Source organism: Malus domestica, chromosome 04 (genome assembly GCF_042453785.1).
Source record: "Malus domestica chromosome 04, GDT2T_hap1".
Taxonomy (NCBI): Eukaryota; Viridiplantae; Streptophyta; class Magnoliopsida; order Rosales; family Rosaceae; genus Malus; species Malus domestica.
Genome location: NC_091664.1, coordinates 17,337,854 through 17,357,683, shown reverse-complemented (window position 1 = coordinate 17,357,683; position 19,830 = coordinate 17,337,854). Strand labels below are relative to the sequence as shown.

Here is a 19,830-nt window from a genome sequence, read left to right as displayed (position 1 = left end):
GCTATATGCGGGTGTACCAGACCGTCCAACAGGGGCGGCACACCCTCTAAGGATGTTGAATCGACGTCTATTAAGTACGTCTATCCTTGCAGCATGTTTGCAGCTAGTATATGATCTCATCACTTTAGCTAGATCAGAGGAATGTGTCTGGAGCAACATTCTAAAAGCTAGAATTCATCGCACTTGCTTATCACACTTATGCGGTACGAGGATCGAGATGAGACATAGTAGGTAACGTCCACACAAATTCACATCGTTCTACATAAATGTTGACGTTCTTATCTCCCCCTAACGGTGGGAAGACTGTCTCATTGAAGTGACAATCCACAAATGAACGGTAAAGAGAATGATTGCAAGGGCTCTAAGAGAGCTAGTGCAAAGGAGAATCATAATCGACAAAGATTCACATGTGGAGTGGTCCCAGTTGGGTGGCAGCCCATTGGCCCTAAAACAAAGCTTTAGACTCATTTTTGGAGGTGGTGCAAAGATATTCAACTCTATTTTCTTCAGTGGTTTCATTCATGATCAATGTCATCTCAAATATCCTTAATGCTCAAAGACGTTCTTCCGAAATGGAGAGAATATAAGGTCTCTTAAATGGTAATTTAGTACCATTCATATAACGAGGAGCGTGCCAATGCTCTTAATCAGGTTGGATAGACCTGGAGTCGTTCCTAGAGATGTGATTGATGTGTAAAGTTAGTGTGCGCAGTTTCACATTCATCTAGACAACTAATTGTCCCACATTCGTACCTAATCACGTGTTTAATTGAATTTGGTCACATGTTAACAAGAAACATAATTCAATTAATACGTATTCAAGGACAAGATCAATAAGATTATCCATACTAAAACAAACACCAAATATGAATCTAAGAACATAGAAAAATGTTCACAAAGTAAATGGTTTACTAAGGGGATTCGGCCAAAAATGTCATCCATATCAAAATTCTACTCTTCCAACGGTGTCCGATGGAGCAAAATTAGTCTATCATATTGACTACTAGAATGATACCCCTTAACGACATTGGTAGAGGCACAAATAGGTGCATAACTAATGATCTATTACATCAAGACGGAAGTAGATTCTGCAGAGTTAGGTTTGGGAACAATATGCCTAATTTTTGAAGTTTTAGGTCTTAGGTGCCAAGGATCACGCTTCGAGCATGATGCCACACCTTGGCATGCCCTGATTCTACTAGATGTTGTAAAAAAAAACTCGAAATTGGATGGTGAGAGAGACAGACCCCGAATTGGGTTCAGTAGGCTCCAGCCAAAGCTAGAATGATCTGTTTGGTAGGTTTCTGCCGAAGCAGAGTAGTCTGTTCAGTGCACCTCTGCCGAAGCAGAGCATCACCAATCGGTAGGCTTTGACCAAACTGGGTTAAGCTATTCAGTAAACTCCAATCGAACTAGGTTTATACCGTTCGGTAAACTCCAGCCTAAGCTGGGTCTATACCGTTCTCTCACGTTTGTGGTAGTAATCAAATCTGAGAATTTTGGTAAACTTCCGCTTTCTACACTGCTGCTTCAAGAGCGAGTTAGAAATATGGAAGGACGAGAAAAGTATTCTCTAGTCAAAATTCGATCAGATTTATAAACTTCAAAATTGTACTCATTCATGGATGTAATCATGGTGTGCTTCAGGCAATATCTTTCACGATCAGACGGTCTGTAGGAGCGAGCCAAATAGCCATGGAATCCTCATTCGGGAGGTACTTTCGTGGGTAATGCTTCATGCATAAGTCTTCGAATGAAGATCATGGCAGAGGCTTATTTAGCTCTTCCTTGCCATTGTTGGCTTCAATGGTTTCTCAGCTCCTTCATAGTCAAGTGGAGATTAACGTCTTGTACCCTACATAAAGTGGTTTCTATTAAAAACGTCCAAATCAGGAAAATCGAACTTGTTACAGTTCGACAATCCACTGAATAGATGAAACAAGATTGTGATTAGTGCTATGAAAATAATATATCCATAAGCATCAAAGTTAGAACATTCGAGTTCTAAGACATGGTTTACATGAAAAACGTCAGGTTTTCATGGGTGTATTGTTTTATGAAAACTTGGGTTTCAAAGGCACTAAATTCGAAACTACAGGTTCGAGTTTAGTTATGAACTTCCGATTCATAAAAGGAGGTACATGTAAGAACACATAATACATTATACAACTAAGTGTAGTGGATTTGGGTTGCTTCAGGAACTCAAGTGTGAGTGCTTCAGGACTACGAAAGGGAGTCAACGATTCAATTAAATGAAATAATGTATTGAATCGTTAATGTCCAAAAGTGAGTTTCAGGCCAATAATTTTGGATTAATTGTCAGATTAATGGACTACTGGTCACTTTAATTAATTCAATAAATCGGACCATACAAGGTTGATTGTAAAAGCAAAAAATAATATTTGTCTAGGCCCATTTATTATTTAATGTGGGTTGCAGGCCACACAAGAAATCAGGCCCAAATTGGGCTTGGGCCATGGCTGCAAAGCAGCCCAGATAAGCTACAGGTGGTAGCAAGCCGATGGGAACCGAGGCCCAGCAAGCATTCAGCTTGCTAGTGGGCTTTGGGGAAAAAAATAGCCCATGTAGGTCTAGAGGGCTACAGGCCCAGAAAAGAAAGAAAAAAAATTGAAGCCCAAGTGGGCTGAGTACCGAGAAGCCTAAGGCCTCGATGGGTGTATCCAAACAAATTGCAGCGATGCTGGGTATGTGGTTCATCGAAGAAGACGGTGGCACCACCACTGTTAATGGTGATCATAGACGACGAGACAAGCTAGGGTTTAACAGGGACCTAGGATTCACGATGGAGTACTTTCTCGACATCGGTAATGGTCCAAAACTAGTGAGATTCTCTGAGAATCTCCAAAACACAATCGATTTTCAAATTTAATCTCGAGGTTTCGAGGTCGGGGACAACTTCCGATCGTCGTAGGTCACCGGAGCTCGACTGCAGGCGAGTTGGCGTCGGGTGTAACGAAGAAGAAGACGCCAAAAACTACGTCATATGCTTCTGTGTCTGGGTTTTGGACTTGGCTTAGAAATTGAGCGGCTCAGCTTGGCTTGGGACGACCGCGGCTTCAAACCGTGGCTCCAACGCTTTTCTGTTTTTTTTTTCTTTTCAAGTTTTAGTTTTAGGATTCTCAGAACCCAAAGGGAATCAGGGCTTGAAGCCCAGCAAAGAATGAAGGCCCATGCGAGTAAGCTTGGTTCTCACGCACAGCAAGCCCAAAAAGGCTGCTTGGTTCCCTTTTTTTTCAGGTAGGGTTTGGAAAAAAAAACCCAAAATTGCTTCTATTTTATTTTGATTCTTTGACTCACAAATTCCACATGGCAAAAATTGCGTAATGCATGAAACGTGTGTGTATATATATATCAAAAGGTAAATATAAATGTACGGGGTTCATGCATTATGGGGAATGTTTTCATGCTTCACCGTCGTTTCAAATATTGTACTTTATTTTAAGCGTACCTGATTGGCAGAAAACAACAAAAGCTTTTGAATTTGTAGAAGATCTTTCTCAGAAAGCCAAAATTGCATCTCCAATGCATTGTATCATGTTCAACGCAGAAAAATTAAATTGAATCAATAGCATATAGATCAATTCAATAAAATAATAAATTAATCATAAAAAGACAATTAAAAAGTAATGCTCCCCTGATTGGAGATCAAACTCTCTTTAGCGCAGCGTTAAGAGTGTGCTGATAACGTGTTGTAGGCATAATTTACTGAACAATTATGGAGGCCAGAGAGAGAGGGGATGCAGCATAGATAGAGAAGAGAGAGATGTGTAATTGTGAGGTGTGTTGTATCACATTGTGCCTTTATTTATAGTAGTAGGGAAGGTTAATTCCTTACCCTTTTAGGATTACAACTCTAATATGATATTAACTACTAAAGGGAATATTCAAAGATATCCTTCGATACACTAGGATTTACACAATCACATTCCTAATCTAATACGACTGCAACACTAATGAACTTTTATTGATAACAAGGAAAATGTGTGGCATTTTTGTAAATAAGTTGAAGTTTAGGGCATTGACATTTTTATAAATAAGTTGAACTTTGGTAGCGCTAACTATTTCTGCATAATATAGGTCAATAGTTTCTTAATATGAAGAAAATATACCACCACCTCTTTGTTTTTCTAAACTTCAACTTATTTACTATATTGTCATCGAATTCATGGTGGGATTTACTTGAAAAATTATGCGCACAAAAACTACAATAGAGCAAATATGGCCTAGGAAATTCTGTGCACAAAAACTACAATAGAACGAACATGACACTTTTTAATAGCCATCAATGTTGACTCCAAATAGGATCTGACAACAAACCAATTAATATCCAAATCAACATAAACTTTCTGATCAACACCAACAAAGCTACCATAAACATCGAAGTAAACCTAAGATGAGTCAATAACACACTAACACAAAACTAAAACACTTACTACAAGAGACTCATGAATAACCACATTGAGACTGCACTTATTGACGGTAATAAACAAAAAACAAATCTACGATGATCTATGACAAGAGGAAGGAGGAAGAATAGGTGAAAAGGAAAAGTGATTGCCATCAGCTCGAAGCCAAAGCAACATACCGGCTATCAATTTCAATTTTAAGGCCGTGTGTCTGCCGTTCTAGTTGTGATTGAATGAAAGGAGAAAAAAAAATATAATCTAAACTACATATCAATAGAACTCCCTTTGTTAACCAAAAACCAATAAAATTACAATTTAACCTTTAACACATAATTGAAAAAATGTTAGAAAATAAAAAAATGTGAGCATTAAAGTAGTTTCGCATAAGCAAGTTTTTACCTTTTTTTTTTTGTTTTTTTGTAAACCTCACAGCCACATCATTTTATCATCCTCTAAACTAGCTCTATCTTTCTCTCTCTTCCTAAATGTCACCCCTTTTTTAACGAATGCCTGCCAATTCAGTTAAAAAAAATTGGCTCCTCACATAAAAATTTATAGAACAATATTTGAGAAAAATATAAATAAAAATTATATTTCTGCAGTGTGTGCCTTTTGCTACGTTTAATTGAAGAAAGATTATTACTAGTCAAAGAAATTAAAAGAAATTAAAAATAAATGAAAACTAAAGAATTTTTTTTGAAATTTTTGAGTTTTAACGATGAGGATAAAATAAATGGTAAAGTGAATAGTACCAAGATTGATTTTTTAGTGTAAAAATGTGATTTTTCGTTAAAGTGAACAGTACCGGTAACTTTTCGTTAAAGTTCTCATAAAAAATGGAATTGTTATTAGCACTCCAAAAATCACATTTGGCACTCCAAACTTTCTATAATTAAAAAGAAAAATACATCTTGTGAGGAGTGTAGAATGAGATTTTTCGTTAAAGTGAACAGTACCGGTAACTTTTCATTAAAGTTCCCATAAAAAAAATGGAATTGTTATTAGCACTCCAAAAATCACATTTGGCACTCTAAACTTTCTATAATTAGAAAGAAAAATACAACTTGTGAGTAGTATAGAATGAGATTTTTAGAGTGCTAATAACAATTCCCAAAAAAAAATTATTATTAAACAACCAAATATTCCTCCACTCTGTTTGTTCATTTGGTTAGGACTTGGATCCTCTCCTGAGCCCAAGGAGAGGATCCTCCTGACCAAAGAACTTGGGCTGTTAGATGAAAATCTAACGGTTATAATTATTATAATTTAAAAGACCCTGTTTGTAGCCAAGTCCTTAGGCCATCTCCAACCGAAGGGTCCAGAGGGCCAGAGAGTCGAAAATAGTCCTAAAACCGTCTCCAACCGAGGGCTAGGCCAAATGGCTCGGGAATCTGGGAGGGCCCCACGGAATTTCAAATGGCCAAAGGGCCAAAGGGCTAGCTATTTTTATTTTTTTTTATAGTTTTCCTATTGCTGTCGTTTATAACCGACAGCATTAAAGAAGGATTTTTTAATACTGTCGGTTATAACCGACAGTAATAGGTATGCATAGGCAAATTTTTTTTTTATTTACTATTAGTGTCGGTTATAACCGACACTAATAGTTTGAAATTTTTTTTAATATAACGGCTAGCTGTTGGATTTTTTTTTTTAATTTAAACATTTCTTTTCTTCTATAAATATGGTGAAGTTCTTTCAATTCTTCACTTCATTTGCAATATTTCCTTCTTCAATATTTTTCAATATTTCCTTCAATATATTTCTCAATATTTCCTTCAATATATTTTCCAATATTTCCTTCATCTATAATATTTGTTTCAATTTTTCAATAATTTCCTTCAATATTTCCTTCATTTTTTTTCAAAAAAATGGCATCATCTGCAATGAAAGGTAGGGCTTGGACCCGAAAAGAAGATGAAGCTCTTTGCAAGGCTTATAGATGGGTCTCAGAAGATAGTGTGAGGGGGATTTCTCAAACCAGTGAAGGTGTTTGGACCTATGTGTCCAAAAAATATTTAGAGTTCTACGAAGGCACCATTCCACCGAATACTCGAAACCACGAAAGTTGTTCTTCAAGATGGAAGAAACATCTTCATCCAAGTTTGAATAAATGGCATCAAGCACTATTAGTAGCCGCAAGTAGACATGAAAGCGGCGCCAATTACTATGACGAAGTTAGTGTTTTCACAGTTTATTTTAAATGTTTAATTATATTACATTTAATTTTTGTAATTATATGTCATTATATTACATTTAATTTCATGAATTAATTTCCTAAAATTTTTGTAATTATATTTTCTAGGTATGCCAAGCGGAGGAATTGTATATGGAGAGCAGCTCAAAACCCTTTCAGTTTCACGGTTGTTGGGAAAATTGTAAAGGGTGGGTGTTATTTGAAGATCCACCTCAACATAGAGTGAATCCTTTGGGAGCTGCATCCCCATCTGTAGATATGAATGAAGATGGATCTCCTACCATTCAACGAACAAGGGTAGAAAATCCGACTCCGTCCGAAAGTTCTTTACCTAGGGCTATGGGACGAAACAAGGCCCGAAGGTTGAGGGAAAAGGGTAAGGCAAATGCTGATTACACCGCTCAACATGAAGTGGCAGCCTCATTGCGATTACTGGCGGAGCAAAATGCCCTTGAGGCAGAAGAAATGAAGTGTAGACATGAAGAACGGGCCAAACAAATACAAGAAGAGATGGATGATAAGAATATGAAAATGAACACTTTGAATTACACTCCAATGAGTAAGGCCTATTTTGATAGGAAAAAAAAGGAAATTATGTCTCGGCGGTAATTGTTTACCTCTGACTATACTCCTACAATGGCGGATGATGAAGATGATGTTGATTATGAATATTAAATTGAAGTCGTTGTAATTTTTAAATTTAAGTTAATGTTGTTTTTAAATTTAATTTGTAGTTTTTAAATTTAATTAGTAGTTTTTAAATATAAGTTGTTGTTTTTAAATTTAAGTTGTTGTAGTTTTTAAATTTAAATAATAAATTATGTTTGGCCCTCGGTTGGAAACGGTTTTTTGTGACAGGGCTAAAACGAGCCCTCTGGCCCTCGATTGGAGACGGAGACAAATATGGCCATATACTGTTCATTAAAATATTAATATCTTGAAAAATCTTGAAATGTTAGAAGGTTAAAAGAGCTCTCTGACCAGCCATTGGTTGGAGATGACCATCCTCTCCTTGGGCTCAGGAGAGGATCCAAGTCCATTTGGTTGTGAGAAGAAGACCAAAAGTCGGGACTTATTCTTTTCCGATCGCCAAATTACACACAATCAGCTGCAAATGGCTTCCCACCTATTGAGGCGCGCCTCCAGCCACTTCCTCTCCGGCGCCGTCAACCCTGCCCATAGCTTGCTGTCGTCATCGTCCCCGTCATCTCAGTCAGCTAGGGTTTTCTCCTCCGCTTCCACTCCGATCCGAGCCACCCTCTTCCCCGGCGACGGTATCGGCCCCGAGATTGCCGAGTCCGTCAAACAGGTTAATCTCCGATCTCCATCGCTTCCTTCTTATCAATTTTTCGTTTACGCTCCGTTTCTTTTCCGTCAAGATTGTATGTATATGTGTGTGTTACACAGATACACACACTGGCTCTCAAAAGTCAAATCCACTTTAAATTTAGGGTTTTGAAATCTAGTGAAGTTTGTATCTTTCATGGAATATTAGACTGCGATGAAGACAATATTATTATTTTTTGCTGATCGAGTATGTATGTATTTGTCGTTTATTCGAAACCGTTTATAGTTGGATGATATGATCTGTTGTGAAGATTTTCAACCGAATTGTCCTTGTTTGTTGATGTGGTTATCCATTTTTGTATATGCGAATTCGGGAGCTAGCTACTCATCGTAAAGATGTGATTACATCAAAGATCGATAATTTAAATGCGAAAAGTCGATAGCAGTGTGTTATTAGTACTATGTCCTAGGTGAATAACCATCGGTGTGCGATGGAATTTGTTTGTATTTTAGTTTGTTATGGTTTGAAGTGTTGATGCAGTTTGCAATTTGCACTGGTGCAGGTGTTCAGAGAAGCTGACGTGCCAATTGAATGGGAAGAACATTATGTTGGGACTGAAATAGATCCGAGAACGCAGAGTTTCCTAACATGGGAAAGTTTAGAGTCAGTGCGGAAAAATGGGGTAGGCTTGAAAGGGCCAATGGCCACACCAATTGGGAAAGGTCATCGTTCCTTGAACCTTACTCTGAGGAAAGAACTTAATTTGTATGCAAATGTCAGGCCTTGTTACAGCCTTCCTGGCTACAAAACTCGATATGACAATGTCGATCTTATCACTATTCGTGAAAATACAGAGGGAGAGTATAGTGGGCTTGAGCATCAAGTAAGTGTTTAAAGAACAAGCGGATGAATATACTCAAATATTCTATGTACAAAAGTTTGATTTAGTTTGTTTTGGTGGTAGGTGGTGAGAGGTGTTGTTGAGAGCCTCAAGATCATCACCCGTCAGGCAAGCTTGAGGGTGGCTGAGTATGCTTTTCATTATGCTAAGGCCCATGGAAGAGAGAGAGTCTCTGCAATTCACAAAGCAAACATTATGCAGAAAACTGATGGTCTTTTTCTTAAGGTCTGCCAATTGTTCATGCAAAAATTTTATTCTTCTCGATTGTTTTTCTAAGTATGCTCATATCAAAACTGGTTTGGTCTTTGTTTCAGTGTTGTCGTGAGGTTGCAGAGAAGTACCCTGAAATCAAATATGAGGAAGTTGTCATTGATAATTGCTGTATGATGGTATGAATAAATTTCTTGATAAAACTTTTACGGGAAGACTATTTGTGTGCATGTAAAACTTGGTACTTGGTGTCAAATGATGCAACAGTCTTTGATCTAAGGGAGCATTTATGATATGCCTCGCAGACTTTTAACAATACATTGAGAAATTTTGAAAAAGACTTATTAAACATGGAGTTTTGGATTTTTCTTTAAAAGAACAAAAGAACACAACTAAGGCAACACCACACTAACTAATGATAAAACTAAGGCAATGCTAATTGAAGGATTTATTTTTGCAGCTTGTGAAGAATCCAGCACTTTTTGATGTGTTAGTGATGCCTAACCTCTATGGTGATATTATAAGTGATCTTTGTGCTGGGTTGATAGGCGGTTTGGGCTTAACGCCAAGGTATGGTGTATATATGCATTTTTTATCACCTACTATAATAAAGGTCGTACCCCGTGCACAAGGCTCCCGCTTTACGCAGGGTCTGGGAGAGGTGAATGTCGGCTAGCCTTATCCTCATTTATGGAGAGGCTGCTCCCAAGTCTCGAACCCGAGACCTACTGCTGTAATAAGAATAAAAAATCATCTAACGTTGGTTGCCTTTCATATGCAGCTGCAATATTGGAGAGGGTGGCATTGCCCTTGCTGAAGCTGTACATGGTTCAGCACCTGATATTGCTGGAAAGGTGAACATTCTTGAACCTTTTGATGTTCAATCTGCTATGTATATAATTTCATTCTCCGCGGGTGAGGAAAGTGCTTATGTGAGGCCAGAGTCACTTTTTTAAGTTTTCTTTAGGGAGAGGCTCATCTCATCTGTCCTATCCCGTATTTTTGTATATCGTAACTGTAGGTGTAGACCTCCTAAAGAGGATTAACATAGAAACCTGCTTGGTACGGCTCTTGAATGGGAGGAATTGACGATGTTGGTAACTTGATAATAAAAGCCATTCTAGTATTCAAATCATTGATTACATTTTATTGTGACTTGTTTCGTTTTTTAATTTGTTCATTACTTAGGAAGCTCTCCCGTAGAAATATGTTTTACCAATCAGTTTCCGCCTAATTCATTCCTTGGTTGAAATTTTGTAGAATTTGGCAAATCCGACCGCCCTGCTTTTAAGTGCTGTTACAATGCTACGCCATTTGGAGCTCCATGATAAAGCAGATCGGATCCAAAATGCAATCCTCAGCACAATTGCAGAGGGGAAGTTCCGAACCGCTGACCTTGGTGGCTCTTCATCAACTTCTGACTTTACGCAGGCAATCGTCGATCATCTTTGAAAGGATACGGCTAAGTAGGATTTGTAGTCAACAGATTGTTGCGACTCCTTTCGGAGAGCCCTTCTGAAACCTTTTTATTTATTCAGTTGTTTTTGAAGGGGAATAATATCACTTCGCTTTGATGATCCAGAAGAGATTTGGCCAGTCGAGGAGAGATTTGAAGGGCAAAAGTGGAGAAATTAACATATTTTGGTATCCACATATTCATCTTCTTATACAAAGTTTTGAAATAAACTTATTATGTTCAAGGGGCTTTCTTCTCTACTATTGGTATTCGTTTATTCTGTCAATAATTTATGAAATAATTAGACAATGATATGTCTTTTTTTCCCCTCCCTCCTAGGGATGGGCAACAGTTATAGTGGGCGAGTAACCGCGGTTATTTATCTATAACCGTTTATTTTTATACCCGCATAACCGTTTACCCGTTGGGTAATTGTCTAAACGGTTATATCCATACCCATAACCGTTTATAAACGGTTAACCATACTCATAACTGTGTATCCATTTAATCGTAACCGTTTAGTACCCATTTACTCATTTATCATTTTTAAACCCGTTTATCTTTTCTTTTTTACCATTTACTCATTTTTCACCCGTTTACGTGTTTTTTTAACTTGAAAATTAAAAAATAAAAATTTGTCATAATTTAGTTTTTTTAACAATTAAACACCATTATAGGTACATTCATCACACATTTCTGTATTTTAATTTTTTTAAGTCTGTATATCATTCCAATAATTGAAATAATTGTTTACAGACGATATTTTTAACTGTTAGCAATGAAGGTAATATAAAATTTGCTAAGTATTCTTGGGTTACGAAAACTGTTAAAAGACATTATTCTTGGATTATTTGACTCGGAATGTAAAATATTAACATAATATATATAATTGACCATGAAATTTAAAGTGGTTAAGGAAAACTATATTATATTAGCTATAGAAATCATGCACTATAGTCAATAGCATTGATCTAAGTTTTGTCCGATAGGGAACATGGTTTGTGTTAATTTTACATATATAAAATAAATAGGTAAATGGTTACCCGTTTATAACCGCGGTTAATACCCATAACCACCCATTTAAATTTCGCGGGTAAACGGTTATACACATCACCGTTTATTTATCTAAACGGTTACCCATAACCTTAACCGTTAAATTTAAATGGGCAGGTAACCGCGGTTACCCATTATCAATGGGTATTTGCCCATCCCTACTCTCTCCCCTTAAGTTATAGAGAAATGCTAAGGAGACTCTCAATGGACTTTATGTCGATTTATGTTTTTGGCATAATATTTTATAATGTAAGCACGGCAATTTTACTAAAAACATAAGATAATGGAGAGTATGTGGATAATCTAATTTTTTTCTAGTCTCCTTGATTCGACTGGCACAAAAAAGAAAAAAAAAAGAATTTTGTACTTAAATTATCGTCTTTTTTATTTTTTATTTTTTTATCTTTTATATCCTACACTTGTTTACATTTAATGCAGTGGAAGGTTTGAATACGGGACACAAAGAAAGGTTTGAATACTAATTAATTAAATTAAATTCTTAATTAAATTTATATAATAAAATTCATCTATATAAGCATGTATAAATAGCTTTTATTTATTTATTAAAAGATGGCAAAAATGATGTTGAGTCCATATAAGTTGTTTACTGATTCACTTCAATCGGAATGAAAACTAAGTTGATGACTAAATTGCCCTTACATAAATAAATTATTTTCATACTAATTAATTAAATTAAATTCTTAATTATATTTATATAATAAAATTATCTATATAAAAATATATAAATAGGTTTTATTTATTTATTAAAAATGACATAATGAGTGTCAAATGAAAGGCAATGTTGAGATAATAAGAAACAAGTGAGGGCATAATTAGAATAAAAGATGCATTCCCGATTCCTTTGCCCTCAAGAAATTCAAATATCTCACAAAACTAGGGAATCCGGTTCCTCCAAATTCAGGAATTGGATTCCTTATTTCGTATAGACTCCGCCACTTTTTTAATTCCTTAATATTTAGTAAACATCGGAATGCTGAGCTCCACATATTCATGTACAGAAAAAGCGGGGGGTCGATTCTGCGAAAGATAGGATCAGTAAATGGAAATTCACTGAGATTGAATTTAAGTGGGATCTTCAATAGTGGTACCGAGGGTGTCTTTAGAGTATACCGAATCAGTATAGCTATCCTTCTTCTCTTCTGACACAGCAACGAAATTTCAATCAGTATAGAAAAGAAGTGATACAAAATTTCTTTCTTCCTTAGCGTTTCACACTAAGCTCTTCGATCCTTAGCGCAAGCACTAAGTAAGCAAGCTACCTCTATCTTCTTTAGTCAATTCTAATTGTTCGCTATATCTCCGCGTCCTTGCACGGCTCGTTCTTCGAGCCCTGCCTCTCCCCCCCTCTCCTCGTTCTACCGTCCAAAACAGGCCGTATGGAGTATAGCCAAGTGGTACAGGTCTGTTGGATTATGTGTTGAAATCACTGAACAATGTGATTGTTGGGAATCACATTGTCTGCCGCGCAGTGAACCCAACCACTCGGATTTTGGAGTACACGGTTCATGATCTTGCAGATGGGGTTAAGGTCTCTGAACCTGAGAAAGAGATAGTTCCTCAGTCCCTTTCATCAGCAGCTCTAGTTCCTGGAGTTGATGTTAGCATAAGGTATCATACCCTGGGGATTACGAAATAACAAAAAAGTAAAAGTGACCGAGATGCGAGGGAAAAACTTTTGTTTAACATTTCCGGAAAGACCACCCATTTGTTCGTTTACCAGGTTCAGCACGAAATCATAAATAAGCTCTACCGAGGATTGCCAAGCATTTGGTACTGAGTTTCCTCCTCCGTTTTTAGTAACAAAATGAACCAGAAGTAGGACCAAACTGAGAGTTCCTGACCTTTTCCTCCTTTCTCCCATAAAGCTTCCCTTCCCCCAGTCTCATATCGAATTAGTAGAGATCAAGACGGGGAGACTCAAAATGATACTCCTCTCTGAATCGAGAGGTATCAGATCGAACTAAGATAAGTCATGTATTATAATTGAAGTGATTTCCGGGAGAACAAAGTGTATTTTTGAGCGCGTGAGAGGACCAATGAGACAGAACACTGTTGGATGCATTCCTTCGCTAGCGGTTGCGGGAACCGACGGTGACGAAGGTTACCGGGCCGATGCGGCCGGTTACCGGGAACCGCAAGGTTGCAAGGTTCCCGGGAAACGACGTTCCTTTTGTAAAGTAGGCCTTTTGATAACTAATTCGAGTTGAGATGAAATGGATCACGGAAGAAGACGTATCTGATGAATGAATGATTCAATCTGACGAGCTTACCAGAACCTTCTCCCGCAACAACAAGAAGAGTTTGGCTTGGACAAGTTCATGATATGAAGAGCCTTTAGATGAAGAACGCCCTACTAATACAAGTCAAGGAGAGGAAAGGACTCAAGATCCCGAGACAACAACGGGTGAAGGTACTACATATAAGCCTTCAATCCGGCTTGATATGCTTTCTCTTCATATAGATATTCTTTTTTTTTTAGGACATGAAGAACGGGAGAAGAGAACAGGGGGTCAAAGTGACGAGACACCGGGATCGCGTCGCCTTACGACTGTATATTAATTTAAGTAGCTCCCCTTAAAGAAGATTTCGAAGAGAAGAGGAGTTGAAAGAATATCCCAGCTAGAATAGGAAGAGGATAGAGGAGATACTAGGGAATCGGCTGTTGAATAAACTCTCCTTCAAGCTCTTGTGTCGATTCGGAACTCTGGGGCAGCTGGAAAAGAAGCGATTCTTTAATCAGCAAAGTGCCAAGTCAGTAGCTTTTCCATCTGAGATGGGCGTGATAGTGATTAGGAGCTTCCTGTTCATCCACCACGTCGATTTTTCCTTCTTCTATGAAATCTTGGATTTTTTACTTAAAAGTCTAGCTTGCATCCGTCGCATGACCCGGTCCCCCCTCATTGGGACCTAAAAGAATTCTGCCAATTCCTTCCACCCCCACCCCCCCAGATACATACATACTTTTCTTCCTTTCTCCCATAAAGCCTCCGTCATGGAAATTCAACTCCCTTTCTTTATTCCTATTACCCTTACGTAAACATTCCTACCAATATCCAGAGATCTGATCTGATTTCTCCATCTTTGTAATTGCTACTGTTTCTTAAGCTTCAGCTCTCGCTGCGATGGTGTCCGAGGGAATTCTGTTGGGGATGGGCAACCCACTGCTCGACATCTCCGCCGTCGTCGACGAGGAGTTCTTGCAAAAGTAAGTCGCATTCTCTCAAACCCCTTTTGTTCTTTTTTTTTTTTTGCTTTCTTTCGCTCGGGGTTTAGGTCCATGAAGCTTGATGGTGCCCACCAGCTGTTTGATCTATTGCCTAGGCATTTGGGCTTTCTAGCTCAACTGTATGGATGTAGCTTATACTCTACGCTTTGGGTCACTGTACTGTGAGCTAGAAGAACACATAATTGGTGTGGTGGCATTGATTTTGTTTGCTTTTTTGTGTCACAGATATGAACTCAAGCCCAATGATGCGATTCTTGCCGAAGACAAGCACCTGGGCATGTAAGTGATTTAGTTTTCGCCTTTCGAATTTCTACTCTTCTTGCATAAATATGAATCTGTAGCGGTTTTGAGGGTAATTTTTTTTATTCTCCATTTCAAAGAGAGGGATATTAGATTGTATTTTGGTATTGCACCGACACGAAATTATTGAACTTTAAAGTGTGTCCCTATCGTAGTTAGATTCAGTGCCTTATTTATCTGGGTGACCACGCAAAAAGGATTGTGTTCATATAATATATCGGTAACAAAATGTAGTTCCATTAATGAAAATTAAGTCCCCACACTTCCGTCTGACTGCGAGACCATTTTTCATGGGTAAACATAGTTTTTACTAGATGCAATCTTGACCAACATGGATGTTTGTCTCAGGTATGACGAAATGTCTTCCAAGTACAATGCGAAGTACATTGCTGGAGGTAGGGCACTGAATGTGTATTGTCTGGTTTTGAAATAAATATTGTTGCAGATGTGCTAAATTTGTGAATACTACGAGAATAAGTTGAGTTTTAACTTTTGAATTGTGCAGGTGCTACTCAGAATTCCATCCGAGTTGCTCAGGTGCTTGATGAATTGCTCTTTTGATCATTTATATCCTTAATGAATTGTTATCACCATTGAGCGTATTTCTCTTTACCTTCTGCAGTGGATGCTTCAAGTACCTGGACAACAAGTTATATGGGCTCCATTGGAAAGGACAAGTATGGGGAAGAGATGAAGAAGAACTCAAAACTTGCTGGTGTTAATGTAAGTTGTTCTTATATCGATCTTGCTTTATTCATTATATAATATTTACTTATGCATGCCTAAAAAGAAAGGAATTTTTGTCAACGAAAAAAGAGAGAGGGACTTTTATAATTCATAGTATTTAAGTTGCGGTTTTAAAGAGTAAAGTCTTATTTTTTTTTCCTCCTAAATTGTCTATCCACCCATTTTTGGTCGAAGTCCCTCCACCTCAAATTTCCCAATTTCACCCCAACGGTTGCTTTTTTTAACCAGGTTCACTATTAAGAGGATGAGACTGCCCCAACAGGAACTTGTGCTGTCTGTGTTGTTGGTAGTCACTGGTCAGTTTATAATTAAGCAATTTTGAAATTTCAAACTTTGCTTCCAATTCGCTAGTCATCCGTTAACTGTTAATATAGTTTGAAATATTCACTCATAATTTTCAACCTAGTGGACTGACAGCATTCTACGGTGTGTATATTTAGGTCACTTGTTGCCAATTTGTCAGCTGCCAACTGCTACAAAATTGAGCATTTAAAAAAACCTGAAAATTGGGCACTCGGTACTCTTTCAACCTTTGTGTTTAGGCTTGTACTTCATTATGTAGTAATTCATTCTTGTGACTTGATTCTTTGAATCCTGTTTGGACAGTTGAGAAGGCCAAGTACATCTACATTGCTGGGTTTTTTCTAACTGTATCCCCAGACTCCATCCAGCTTGTTGCTGAACATGCTGCTGCAAATAACAAGGTATTTGAAATTTTATTTCTTCAAATTGTCTTCTTATTTGCTGCTTTCAGTAGCTATTGCTAAACAGCGTCTTGACTCTTGAAAATTCCCTTTATCTGCAGGTTTTCTCGATGAACCTTTCTGCTCCATTCATCTGCGAGTTTTTCAAGGATGCTCAGGAGAAAGCCTTGCCGTAAGCTTTTCATTTTGTTCTGGGCATAATAATCAAGTAATAAGGACATACTTAAGTAGGGCATGCCTTTTTTTATTTATTAAAATGTAGGTATGTGGACTATGTTTTTGGAAACGAGACGGAAGCAAGAACCTTTTCAAAAGTTCATGGCTGGGAGGTAAAATTGCCTATTACAACATGAGGATTACTGTTAATCTATGTTTTTGGAAATTGTTTACATTCATATCATTAAATTATTTTGACTTGTTGAATCAAAGACCGATGATGTCGAGCAAATAGCTCTAAAGATCTCCCAATGGCCCAAGGCATCAGGGACACACAAGAGGATTGCTGTTATCACTCAGGGTGCAGATCCCGTAGTTGTTGCTGAGGATGGGAAAGTGAAAGCTTTCCCAGTGGAGAAGTTGCCCAAAGAGAAATTGGTAGACACCAATGGAGCAGGTATGTTTTCTGTAACAGTTAGTAGCATGTATAAAAAATTTAATACATTTGAAAACATCTAGTAGCACACTACAGTTAGAAACGCTCCACTGCGAGTTAATTACTAATCTATTGTGTTACTTTTTGTCTAGGGGATGCTTTCGTTGGAGGTTTTCTGTCTCACTTAGTTCAAGAGAAAGCCATCGAAGACTGTGTCAAAGCTGGCAACTATGCTGCAAATGTTGTTATCCAGAGGTCTGGCTGCACCCACCCAGAGAAGCCCGATTTCAATTAAGTCACTCATTCCCTTTGTTCTCTAGTAAGTGTAGTTTAAATTTTGATTGCTCAGAAGTCTATTTGATTGGCAATGTTCTATCTTTGTATTTGCTTATTTGGAGTCGGATTTGATTTTGCACCCGCTTCTTTGAACAAGGGGGTTAAATTGTGTTAGTAGAAATGAAATGTAGTTTTGCAGCTCTGCTTGATGTCTGTCCAGTAGCAGGTTTGAACATCTAATATCGGTCATAGATAGTTCAATCAAATAGTTCAAATAGTTCGAATTGGTTGTGGTCCAACCAATGACATACTAAAACAGTTGATTCTATACAATCAACAATTTGCAACGCATCCTTTCTAACTTCTAAGGGAACTTTGATTGTTTGAAGTGGTGCTGCGCGACGGGGGTTCTCATCCTCTATTAGAGCACTTCCACCGGGGTGCAAATGTGCCAGCACCCAGTCAAAAAACCAAGCTGGGGGTCAGTCCATTCACTCCAGCCCACAAACTTGCTTGGCACCTAGCCCAAGCCAGGCAACAGATCAACCCATTTTTGACAGACCCAGAGACCAGCCTATTTGGCTAGCATGTGCAATTCACTTGCGAGTGGGCGCGAGTAGGGGACATGGGTGCAGGCGGTGGGGCCCGCTGTCAGCCCACTTGTTCTTCACCCGGAAGTAGGCGACGTGGCCCTCTCAGTGCTGTTGGATTTCCAATGACTAGTTTTTCTAGACCGTTGGATTTCCAACGGTAAAAAAAATTTAAATTTTACTTTTAAAATGGACCATCCGATCACAGATCAATGGTTCATGTTTTTTCCCCAAAAATAAAAATAAAAAGTCCCAACGGTCAGAATTATGACTGTTGGCCACGTGGCAGCTCCTTGGCTCTTGAATTTGAATATTTTTCGAATCCAACGGTCCAAATTAATTAACTACATTAAAATTTATTAAAAATTATGAAAAATTATAGAAAAATTATTAAAAAATACATAAAATTTTAAAAAATTTATTTATTTTTCTATAAATAAACTCTCATCTTCCATCTTACACCACATTTCAATATTTTCTACACTTTCTACATTTCAATATTTTCTACACTTTGAGAGAAAAAAATGTCTACGTGGAAGCTCATTGAAGATGTTACATTGTGTGAATGTTGGGTTCACACAACTCATGACCAATTACGGGTAATGAGATGGATAAGCGAGAAATGTGAAGTAAAATTATGAAAGCGTTTTGCGATGTACATGGAAAAGACGCAGAAGCAGTCAAGGTCTTCAAAATAGTACGTTCGGATAATGACACTAGGCGTAATAAGATTGGTTGAAAATCTTATTGTAATCTTCGCTAAATTATTGTAAACAGATAGTGACACGTGGCGCATCGGAATTGGTTGAAAATCTTAGCAGAAATCTATTCACAAAATAGTACGTTCGGATAATGACACATGGCGTTACGAGATTGGTTAAAAATCTTATCCGAAATTAAAACTATTTTTTTTATTTATTCTTTTATAAAAAAATTTAAATGGGTTGGGTGCCAACACATTTTGTAGGGTGGAGATTGTTTGTGCCAGCGCATTTTTAGACTGGGTGCGAGTGCATTTTTTTAGGGGTGGAGATGCTTTGGCCTATTACTATTCACTAGGGTCTATTACTGTTCACTTGAGTGGATAAATGCGCTGGGTACTGGCGCAAAGTCTTTAGGGGTGGAATTACTCTTAGAGGGGGTGTGACCTCAATGGTTCGCAAACTCTTTGAATGTGAAGAAGTGTAACCCAGATCATTTGTTGGGGAATGAACTTATCTCTTTTGTTTGGGAGCTTAGTTATAATCTTAGTTACCCCTCTTTTTTTTCTTTTTTTTTTGGGCAACTGGTAATGCATTACCGGGGCTAAGAAGCCAGAAAGTACATGGAAAGCCTACAACGAGGCAAATAGACAACAAAGCCAAAGATAAATGACGGACAGCAGAGGGAGTAACAAGAGAGATGCTACAGCCAAGCTATCACGTCTCTCCCTCGGCTGCCCAAAATACATTATGGAGGACAAGGTAAACCATCATTTTGAATCACAAAAACCAACGAAGATGGGGGTCTATTAACCCATGAAACATCGCACATCTCTGAGCTCCTCTACGATGCCAATAGGTGTTGGAAATGTGCCCTAAAGCCAATCATGTGATGATACTTTACGGACATTTCACATGTTAAACTAATCTAGTTTTACATATAAAGGGCAAAGATTATTGTTTGAGCCGTCTCATATAAATGTTATATGCTTAAACGATAAAGTCCAAGGAATATGTGATTGGGAGAATGTAATCTAATGAAGTTAGATTCATGAGACCATTCTTTCGTAGACACATCCTAAATGTTCCTGATCATAGGATTGTCAATTGGGCATTGACAGTCCGTTAAGATCGGTACGTACTA

At 37.8% G+C, this 19,830-nt stretch overlaps 1 protein-coding gene and 1 pseudogene across 1 annotated transcript; both read left to right on the top strand.

Annotated features, from left to right (window-relative positions):
- Nucleotides 1–7,579: 7,579 nt before the first annotated feature.
- LOC103433221 (isocitrate dehydrogenase [NAD] catalytic subunit 5, mitochondrial-like) lies at nt 7,580–10,785 on the top strand. Its single transcript, XM_008371456.4, has 7 exons — nt 7,580–7,930; nt 8,472–8,792; nt 8,874–9,035; nt 9,125–9,199; nt 9,481–9,590; nt 9,802–9,874; nt 10,281–10,785. The coding sequence occupies exons 1-7, from the start codon at nt 7,619–7,621 to the stop codon at nt 10,470–10,472; spliced, it is 1,245 nt and encodes a 414-aa protein (XP_008369678.2). The 5' UTR covers nt 7,580–7,618; the 3' UTR covers nt 10,473–10,785.
- Nucleotides 10,786–14,556: 3,771 nt separating this feature from the next.
- On the top strand, nt 14,557–17,597 carry LOC103408315 (adenosine kinase 2-like; annotated as a pseudogene).
- Nucleotides 17,598–19,830: the final 2,233 nt, after the last annotated feature.

Coding starts and splice junctions, on each gene's coding strand:
- LOC103433221 (XM_008371456.4), top strand. CDS start 7,619: ATGACCATCCTCTCCTTGGGCTCAGGAGAGGATCCAAGTCCATTTGGT. Junction 9,036..9,124: donor CTGATGGTCTTTTTCTTAAG/GTCTGCCAATTG, acceptor TCTTTGTTTCAG/TGTTGTCGTGAGGTTGCAGA. Junction 9,875..10,280: donor CACCTGATATTGCTGGAAAG/GTGAACATTCTT, acceptor GAAATTTTGTAG/AATTTGGCAAATCCGACCGC.